General features: G+C 41.6%; 1 protein-coding gene across 1 annotated transcript; it reads left to right on the top strand.

Annotated features, from left to right (window-relative positions):
* Positions 1-1,720: 1,720 nt before the first annotated feature.
* On the top strand, positions 1,721-9,623 carry TSN (translin). Its single transcript, XM_055398212.2, has 6 exons — positions 1,721-1,934; positions 3,060-3,153; positions 4,468-4,564; positions 6,192-6,307; positions 6,935-7,014; positions 7,642-9,623. Exons 1-6 carry the CDS (start codon positions 1,869-1,871, stop codon positions 7,873-7,875), a joined length of 687 nt encoding a protein of 228 aa, XP_055254187.1. The 5' UTR covers positions 1,721-1,868; the 3' UTR covers positions 7,876-9,623.
* Positions 9,624-10,026: the final 403 nt, after the last annotated feature.

Genomic DNA, 10,026 nt, shown 5'->3' with positions numbered 1-10,026 from the left:
GGTTGTTGTTGTTTAGTTGCTAAGTCATGTTGTGTGACTCTTTGCAACCACATGGACCGTAGCCCGCCAGGCTCATCTGTTCATGGGATTCTCCAGGCAAGAATACTGGAGTGGGTTGCCATTTCCTTCTCCAATCTGTAGGGTACATGGATGGAATTTGGTCAGACAAAAAGTCTTGCCTCAAGGAAGGAGAATGGAGGAAGGTGTTAGTTGAGAGGAAGAGACACTTCACATTCGAAACGCTTAAAAATTCTTATAATCTTAAAAAATGAAATACAACCCTACAGAGACGTTAAACTTAAAAAAAAAAGTTCATAGAGAAAAATTTTACTCTCAATCCATCCTGTTATTCCAGTCCTGCATAACTTTTATTTTTCCTATTTTTTGCAGAGACGAATGTTTTTCCAAAGATTGGAATCTGCATACCTTTCAGGACTGAAGCATCTTCCTGCCAACTGCTGTAGGACAAAACACCTTGTACAGTCAGCCCTCTGAATATGTGGTTCCATATGGGCAGATTTAACCAATCCCAGAGAGAAAATACTGAATTCCAGAGTTATGAAAAGTAAAACTTTAATTTTCTGTGTACTGGGAACTATTTACATATTATTTATAAACAACTATTTATATAACATATTTAGATATTAGAAGTAACCTCAATAACCTCAGATACAGCAGATGACACCACCCTTATGGCAGAAAGTGAAGAAGAACTAAAGAGCCTCTTGATGAAAGTGAAAAAGGACAGTGAAATAGCTGGCTTAAAACTCAACATTCAAAAAACGAAGATCATGGCACCTGGTCCCATCACATCATGGCAAATAGGGGAAACAATGGAAACAGTGACAGATTTTATTTTCTTGGGCTGCAAAAATCACTGTAGATGGTGACTGCAGCCATTAAATTAAAAGATGCTTGCTCCTTGGAAGAAAAGCTATGACCAACCTAGACAGCATATTGAAAAGCAGAGACATTACTTTGCCAACAAAAGTCCGTCTATTCAAAGCTATGTTTTTTCCAGTAGTCATGAATGGATGTGACAGTTGGACCATAAAGAAAGCTGAGCGTTGAGGAATTGAAGTTTTTGAACTGTGGTGCTGGAGAAGACTCTTGAGAGTCCCTTGGACAGCAAGGAGATCAAATTAGTCAATCCTAAAAGAAATGAGTCCTGAATATTCATTGGAAGAACTCATGCTGAAGCTGAAACTCCAATACTTTGGCCACCTGATGCGAAGAACTGACTCACTGGGAAAAGACCCTGATTGAAGGCAGGAGGAGAAGGGGATGAGAGAGGATGATGGTCGGATGGCACTACCGACTGGCTGGACATGCGTTTGAGCAAGCTCCGGCAGCTGGTGATGTGCAAGGAAGCCTGATGTGCTGCAGTCCAAGGGGTCGCAAAGAGTCGGACACGACTGAGCGACAGACCTTAACACGATTTCATACAAGAGACCTCAGGTTTTGGTGTCGTGCACAGCTCCTGGGATCAAACACCTAGCACGCCACTGACGGAAGAAACGACTACCTAAGCAGGATGGTTCCACACCTCTTAGCCCTAGTCCCCACCTCTCTCAGGCCCACGTGTTCCGAGGACCCCTCCCGGGTTGTTTCCAGCGATGCCTGTCGAAGAGCCCCGCCCACGATGCTTTGCCTTCCGGCCAGCGTCTCAGGCATCGCGGCGGACAGCCCGGCTTCCTGGGCGCCGCGGGCCTGGGAGGACCCCAGCGACAGCCTCAGCGTAGGGCCCGGTGGACGCAGCGGCAGCGGCTTTGGCGGCGGGGCGTTGCAATTGAAGGCGCGGGTTGTCGCCGGAACGCACTCTGCCGGCCACCCTCGCAGCCCTGGCTGACGGTCGTGCGGCCGGCGCCATGTCTGTGAGCGAGATCTTCGTGGAGCTGCAGGGCTTTTTGGCTGCCGAGCAGGACATCCGAGAGGCGAGCCCCCGTCTCCCCATATCCCTTCCCCTCTCCTTGCCTAGCTGGGCGGCGACGCCCGGCCCTCCTCCGTCGCTCTGATTCGCGCGGTGGGGAAGCCTTCGGGGGTGGGTTCCTGCCCTTCTCGTTTCGGCTTAGGGCACCTCCTTGCCCCCGCCCCCGATTGGGCTGCCAAGTCCTGGTACCTTGTGTTCAGGGCTCGGCTCTTCGGCATCACCTACCTCATTTGGGTGTCAGTTTCCCTCATTTTTAGTTCACTTTTATGTCGAACTCAGCGCGTGGGACTCAGACAACACGTGTTTCTTGTGTGGGTTATTGGTGTCTTAAAAGCACGTGTGACCATTTCTCTTTCAAACTCTCCTATGATTTCTCATTCCACGTAGGATAAAAATCCAGACTCAGCTGTGGCCCACGGGTCTCTCCAGTCTCATTTTACTCCTTCTGTTGTATATTATGGTCGCGCTGCCTCCCTTTTATTCCTCCAGTTCCCCAAATAGTGTCCTGCCTCGGGACTTTGGCAAGCACTGCTTGCTTTTCCTGGAATGCGTTTCTTTTCCACTTTTTTTTTCTGGTCATCTTCTTCACCTAACAATCAAAAGGATCTTTTTCCTGTTACGTTTACTTCTAGTAGCGCATTAATTTGTGCGGTCGTTAGTTTTTAAACGCTTCTCGCTTGACACAACTGCAGGAAAGAAGGGGCCGTTTGCTTGGTTTCCTAGTAATACAAGTGCTCAGTGAATATTTGCAAAATGAATGAATGAAAAATACTCAGTCCTGTATTGTGTTTCGTTTTTCTCTTTTTGGTTTTTGTCTGGATACCTCATCTCCTTCAGTGTTCCAATGGGATGTTTGGGGCGAGTGGGTGGCTATTACTGTTTGAAATCTGTATGAGGAATCTCAGGTTTTTTAAAGATGTCCTGAAGGTCTCATAGAGAAGGTAGAAAAGTCAGAATTCACTTCTGAATAAATCTTGTGCACCATTTATGTCATTGTAAAGGTTGATACTGTTTGAAATGTACGTGAAGGTGTCATAGATCAAATATACTATCTAGTATATTTGGTTTGAGGCTATGATAATATAATGCATGTTGAATTTATTTGATATTTTGATCTAATTTTTTCTAGGAAATCCGAAAAGTTGTACAGAGTTTAGAACAAACAGCTCGAGAGATTTTAACTCTACTGCAAGGGGTCCATCAGGGTGCTGGGTTTCAGGACAGTAAGTTCTTTGTTTTGATTTGGAAGGTTTTATCCACTCTGTCAGTCTTTCATCTAAAGAGTTAATTTACATTCAGAAGACATATCAAATCTGTAAGGTTTAAATATGAAAATTTTTCCTCATGTTTTTATGGTGAGTAAAAATTGGAGAAATAAGTGAGTTGATCATTTTATAGGTTAACAGAATTCTCTGTATTTTTGTTGATTTTCTGCTTTCACATAGATTGAATTAGGAATGATTTCTCTAGTGGTAGAGTTCTACTGATGATTATTGTGGTAGTTCTATAGTTCTCTTGTGTATATAGCAACTTTTATTTGGGTTTTTCTTAACACCAGTCTTTCAGTCATTGAATGTGATTTAATATGTACTTTTAGATAATAAAATGGCCAGTGTAAAATGTTGCCACAGTGTTTACAGTCTCTTGAATGGAGATAGTATAAGAAGTTTAGAAATGGAATCTCTATTGTAAAAGATAACAGTTAAAAGAAGTGAAATGTGTTTTCAGATAAAGAATTATGTCATAATGTAGCTAACAGGTGTCAGGGGCAAGTCATTTTTGTGAGAGATAGGGAGTTGGTCAGCCTGATTGAGAATAATTATAAAGCTGTTAAAATTTTTTTTTCTTCTAATTTTTGATCACATCATGTGACATGTGGAATCTAAGTTCCCCAAACAGGGATTGAACCCTTGCACCCTACAGTGGAAGCATGGGTTCTTAACAACTGAACTTGCAAAGAAGTCCTAAAGCTGCTTTTTGACCAAATAAAAGTGCTAAGTGAAGTCGCTCAGTCGTGTCCGACTCTCTGCGACCCCATGGACTGTAGCCTACCAGGCTTCTCTGTCTATGGGATTTTCCAGGCAAGAATACTGGAGTGGGTTGCCATTTCCTTCTTCAGGAGATCTTCCCAACCCATGGATTGAACCCGGGTCTCCCGCATTGTAGGCAGATGCTTTACTGTCTGAGCCACCAGGGAAGTCCTTGACCAAATATGGGAGGCTTCAATATCCAATTTTAGGCATCCTTTGGGGATTGACTAGGAAAGGCAGCTTAAAGATTAGTTAATTTATAACAGTTTGCCAGTGTGTTTCCCGACATACCCCCTTTTAGCAAGTTTTTGTTGGTTTTTGTGTAGGGAAACTAGATAATGAAATTTTGAGAGCCAGGTTGATAGCAGAGATGCATGCTCTACATTTGCTCATGAGATTTAAAAAAATTGATTTATTTCCAGGTAGACTGCATAGATTGTTAAGCAAGAACTGTATTTGAATTGGTAAATCTTTCATTATTTCATTTGACTATCTTTTTGTGATCAGTTCCAAAGAGGTGTTTGAAAGCTCGAGAACATTTTGGTACAGTAAAAACACATCTAACGTCTTTGAAGACCAAGTTTCCTGCTGAACAGTATTACAGGTTTGTAAGACGAAGTAGCATCTTGTATAACGTTAAGTAAAAGAAGACAAGAGAGAAATTTGTATAGACTAAATGATTGCTTAGATTTAAGTGACACTCCTTCTACTTAGAAGAAACAACAGAGGATAAGGAACTGTTAATAGTGGTAGTATTTTAATAGTGACAAAATAGCTGACTTTTTTTTCTCCCTTTTACTTTCATAATTTTCTTAAGGAACATGTGTAATTTTTGCAATGAGAAAGTAATTAAAAAGAAAATATGTATTATGTGAAGGTCAAAATAGAGAATTTTTTTTAGTTTATTGAAGTTACTTGTAAAGTTGGATGGACCGTATCTATGCTATTAAGATTATGGGGTTAAGTGGCAGTGTATGTGTATAAATTGAATATTGAATTTTGCTGCCAAGTAATATATGCAGATAATATTTTATGCCATATTTTATTAAATCTACAACACTATTAATTTTAAGAAACAATGTTATATTTTGTATCATTAGGGAAAAGATTGTTATTAATCATAATTATGAAACATGTAGATTGCTTAATACTTCCTGATTTCACAGGTGTTAAACTGGGAAAAACTGAGTGTTGATGAAATATGGTAAATAGGAACCTAAACATTTTAGACTTGCTTTCTCACTGGAGACAATGTTCTTTTAAGATACGTTAGGGCAAGAAATACTTAAGTCAGGTATGTTGGTAGTGGGTAGTGTAACCTCACAAGATTGTTGAAAATAGGGGCTGGCAAACTACTGTGACCTTTTATATTTTATATAAATATATTTTAAAGAGTTAACTAAGAAAAGAAAAAGAAACAAGACTGACGAGACTGAATGTGACCCACAAAGCCTCAGTCTTAGAAAAGGTTTGCTGACCCCTGCTGTGAGGTTAATAACGGACGCTTAGAGAATAGGACAGTAGAATTGGCAGGGTCTTTAGAGCGCATGGAGTTTGGAGTTCACATACAGGCTGATTTGGCCCTCAAAATATTTGGTGTGACCTAGGTTGTGTTGAAAGATGTTTTTGAATTTGTTGCCACATTTGAAAATCAGGAGGCGCAGCATAAACATCTAGGGGTTATACAATTTCTTTTCTCTGTTTCCGTCTCCTAGCTCAGTTTACCTACTGTATCCCAACGTTTTAAGGTCACCTGTTCAGTGACGGTAGTTCTTTCTCATGTGTGTGAAGCTGGAGTTTCTTGATACCCTGCATGCAGTTCAGAGTGTAGGACTGAGATGCTGAGGCTGATGTACATTGCAGTTCTCATCAATTTGCATTTGCCAGCATTTATTTTTCTCAGAGCAGCATCATTGTTCACCGATTAAACCTCTAAAGCACAGTTGCTCTTGTCTATAACATTTGGTTGTAAATTTTTGCATTCATCAGAATTGGACCATGCTTCTTATATTTTAAAATTATAATAAATAATTGTTATAAATTTGGACTGGCAAAATTTACACTAAGTCCATCTATATATAATACTTAAATGTCATTTTGTTCTTAACACGTTTTATATTTTGGAGTTTCACCCAAGGTTTTATTTGAAAAAGGGTCCTGTGCCTCACGTGTTTGGCCGTTCCTGTCCTGTGCCTGTCTTTCTAACACCTGGTCCTTCGCGCTCACTGCAGGTTTCACGAGCACTGGAGGTTTGTGCTGCAGCGCTTGGTCTTCTTGGCAGCGTTTGTTGTGTACTTGGAGTCCGAAACCCTAGTGACCCGAGAAGCGGTTACAGAGATCCTTGGCAGTGAGTGTCCTCAGTTGTGTCCATCCACACGATCAGTTTTTTTGGTGGGAGGGGGTTTCTGTTTATGGAAACAAATGAGAACTAAGTGGAAAACTGGTTTCTTGGAGAGATGAAAACTAAAAATATGTAGGGGCTTGCTCTGTGTACTTGGGCGTTTCTTTTAGTTTTTAAAAATTTTAAGCCTACAGAAAAGTTGAAAGTGAGCACCTGTTTACCCCCACTTAGGTCCTCTGCTTGTTCACATTTTGCCCTGTCTGTGTGGTCTCCTCACTGTGTGTTGGGGGCACGTGTGAACTGTTTGGAAGTCAGGTGTAGATCCCATGACTTCTTAAATGTTTCAATGCATACCTTCTGAAAGCTGTTCTCATGCATAACAGGATACCATTCTTGATGGTGTTACTTTAAGAAAAATGAAACGAAAGATTGAATTTTGCTTGAGAGCTCAAAAATTCCACAGTGAGGTCTGTTGCCAAGGATATGTCCACATTCAAAAGATAGTTTTGAAAGACTCCTTTTTTTACTTTGAGAGAAATTGTACTTGTGTATATGTGTATGTATTTTAAAAAAAATTTAGGCGTAAGTTATGTTTGCATCATGACCTTGTCTTTACCATGTCACATTTTTCAGTTGAGCCTGATCGGGAGAAGGGATTTCACTTGGATGTGGAAGATTATCTCTCGGGAGTTCTCATTCTCGCTAGTGAACTGGTAAGAAGCTTAGTGATTTGCCATTTGCTCTTTTTGATCTTTCCACATCGTTGTCAGTTTTTTTAAATGGGTACAAAAATTCAGATGTCCCATTCTTCTCTAAGCCATCTGTCGGTCACAGGGTAGTCACTGACTGGGTGCTGTGTGTGTTAATGTTTTGCTGGGATGGCAATTCAGACAATGAGGTGGCTTTGCACACTTGCTATTATGCGATTTAAAAATATGAGAACACTTCTTTTCAGAGCAGTGGCACAGTATATATTCCTGGTAACTGTTCCTTTATATAGTTGTTTCGGGGAACAATTAACTGTAGAACTTTTACCAGTTGTTATTGTCTTTCTCTCCTTAATTTCTCTCCAAGAAATTGTCCTATAAAAATCAAAAGCAGAAGAAAGCTGTTACAAGGAGTTCACCCTAACCCTATTTATATTTATGAGAAGTCAGGAGACCACAGAAACTCCACCAAAAGGGGCATGATTTCTTAAGTTTTAAGTAAGTTAGTAATACCAAGCAGTTGTCAGAACTGTAATTACGAGGGATAGCGTGGACAGGTCATGTGGTGCACCGGCCTTGTGGCTGTGACTTGGAGGAAGAGCCCTGCTATGACGTTCCGCTTCTCTCCCACAGTCGAGGTTGTCTGTCAACAGCGTGACCGCCGGAGACTACTCCCGGCCCCTGCACATCTCCACCTTCATCAACGAGCTGGATTCCGGCTTCCGCCTCCTCAACCTCAAAAACGATTCCCTGAGGAAGCGCTACGATGGCCTGAAGTACGATGTGAAGAAAGTGGAGGAGGTCGTCTACGACCTCTCCATCCGGGGTTTCAACAAGGAGACAGCAGCAGCCTGCGTGGAGAAGTAGGGGGCTCCCCCCCAGCCCTGCTGACTCCAGTGGTGCCCGCCAGGCCCAGCCCAGCGCCTCCCATGGTAGTTAGGATGTCCCGTCGCTAAACACCGCGCTTCATTTTCTTAACCGGTTGTGTGGCGTGTCAGAGTTGAAACACTTTTTAGGGGGTGACAGAATAGCCCTTACAAAGACAGGTTTTTCTTTGTTGTTTTCAGTGAATTTGCGCTGTAACTCAGTATACTTCAGTTTTGTCAGAAAACGTACATGTTGATCTCTTGGTAAAGTTCTTTTCTTGCTTACCCTGATGCTGTCGATGTGCTGATTGAGAACTTCAGTGTCTTGTTTGTGATTCTTCCAGGAGTGATCCTTGGTGTTTTCTATTTCCACATTAGCCATCCATATCCAGGTGTGGCCTGGATACAGTGTAAAAACAGATAATTAAACGGATGGTTGCCAAGTGAAGGACAACTTATTTTATGTTTTCCTTCCTTATTTTAAGCCTTGTGAGTAAATCAGGTGTTGAATATTTTTGCAAGGCAAGTATAGCCCCAGGGTTCTATCTCACTGCCATCAAAATGTCAGAGATTAAACTGCAAAGAAAGTTCAACAGGTTATTTTGGGACAGTATTGTAGTAAGGATTGAGTTAACATCATCTGGCTTTGTCTACCAGGTGGGGAGTAGGGGTAGGGTTCTAAAACACCCGTTTTCTGATGTTGCCTTAACATTCTGCTGTTGCAGAATTAAACATCTCCACGTGCATCTTAAACGTTTCATATGATATATTTCTGAGTGTGAAACCTCTTACCTGGTAGCCAGGTAGACCTGTAGGTCTGGGAGTATAAAGCCACTCAGTCAGTTAATTCTCAACACCTTGACTGGTGATCCTCTGAGAGAAGAATGCTGTGCTTTGTCTGGAAGAAAGAGAAAACCTTGAATTAAACGGCACAAAATAGCTGACTTGGTCATGTTTTTAAAAATAAACAGTCCTCTCAGGTTGTTAATTATTCCAGTTTTGGGCAAGTCGCATATATCTTACTGGCACGGGCCTGTCCCCCGCAACCCCCACCCGCCCCCATGCCCCAGTTTTCAGGTAGTCTTGCCATGTAACTTGCTGTTGAATTGAAATTATTAAAATGGTGACTTAAACCATATTATCTTGGAGCTCACTGAAAGGAAGGCTCCAGTGTGTCCAGAATAATAGGAACTACTTAGAAGTGTCACCCTCTCATGCCTAATACAAGTTTAGGCTTCCTGTTTGTAAGTAGGATTTTTGTCATGGGCATCGGAGCTGTTACCAGGCTGAGTTAAGGACTGACCAAATTTTTCATCATGAGGAAAGAAGTGGAAATGAGGCATAAATTGCTGTGCATTGTTGGGTTTTAGAACAATTTTCTTTACAGCTCTTTCTGCAAAGAATTTGCGGAAAGAAGAAAGTTGTTGGAGTTGTCAAGTACCTAGGATGGCCATCTAAAATGTGCAGTAATAGCACTGCCTGGATTGAGCATGAAGGGTTCTGAATTACGTGATCAGACATATGCAGTGAGTTTGATACTCGTTTTCTTTGCTTCTTTAAGTATTGATTCTGCCTGAGAATAGTAAAGTTCGTGGGAGAAGTTTTGGATTTCAGTTTTCACAAATAGATTTTAAGTGGAGGAGCACGTTCTGGTTTTATACACCATTTGGGGATGTCAAGTGTTATGTGTGATTATTGTGTTGTGTCTGTTGCTGGCTTGTTGTAAAGCAATAAAAACAGTTTCTTTTCTCTTTTGGTCTTTTTGTCACTTAGTGTGTTGCCATTAGAACTATTCTATGTGGGCAGTAAGTTCTGAGTGTTTATTTCTTTTTAAATTTTTTTAAATTTTTTTGCCATGCCAGTTCCCTCACCAGGGATAGAACCCACACCCCCTGAGTTGGAAGTGTGTAGTCTTAGCCACAGGACTACTACATTAGTCCCAAGTTGTGAATATTTTTGCGGCTGAAGAAGACCGGGGCAGTGAGCACACGCTACCCTGTGATAGTTAGGCGTCAGCAGCACTGAGCTGTGTGCTGCCCCTGGCTGGGAAGTAAGAGGTGTGTTAACTGATTGTGTTGAGAAGCCTTGGCTGTGGTTTCAGGACACCAGGATTGCTTTTTCTAACTTTAGAAAATCAAGCAGGTTAGAGAAA

The sequence above is a fragment of the Moschus berezovskii genome, chromosome 2 (genome assembly GCF_049115385.1).
Source record: "Moschus berezovskii isolate FMDL1 chromosome 2, NW_MosBer_1.0, whole genome shotgun sequence".
NCBI classification, from domain to species: Eukaryota; Metazoa; Chordata; class Mammalia; order Artiodactyla; family Moschidae; genus Moschus; species Moschus berezovskii.
This window is presented reverse-complemented; position numbering and strand designations above follow the sequence as displayed.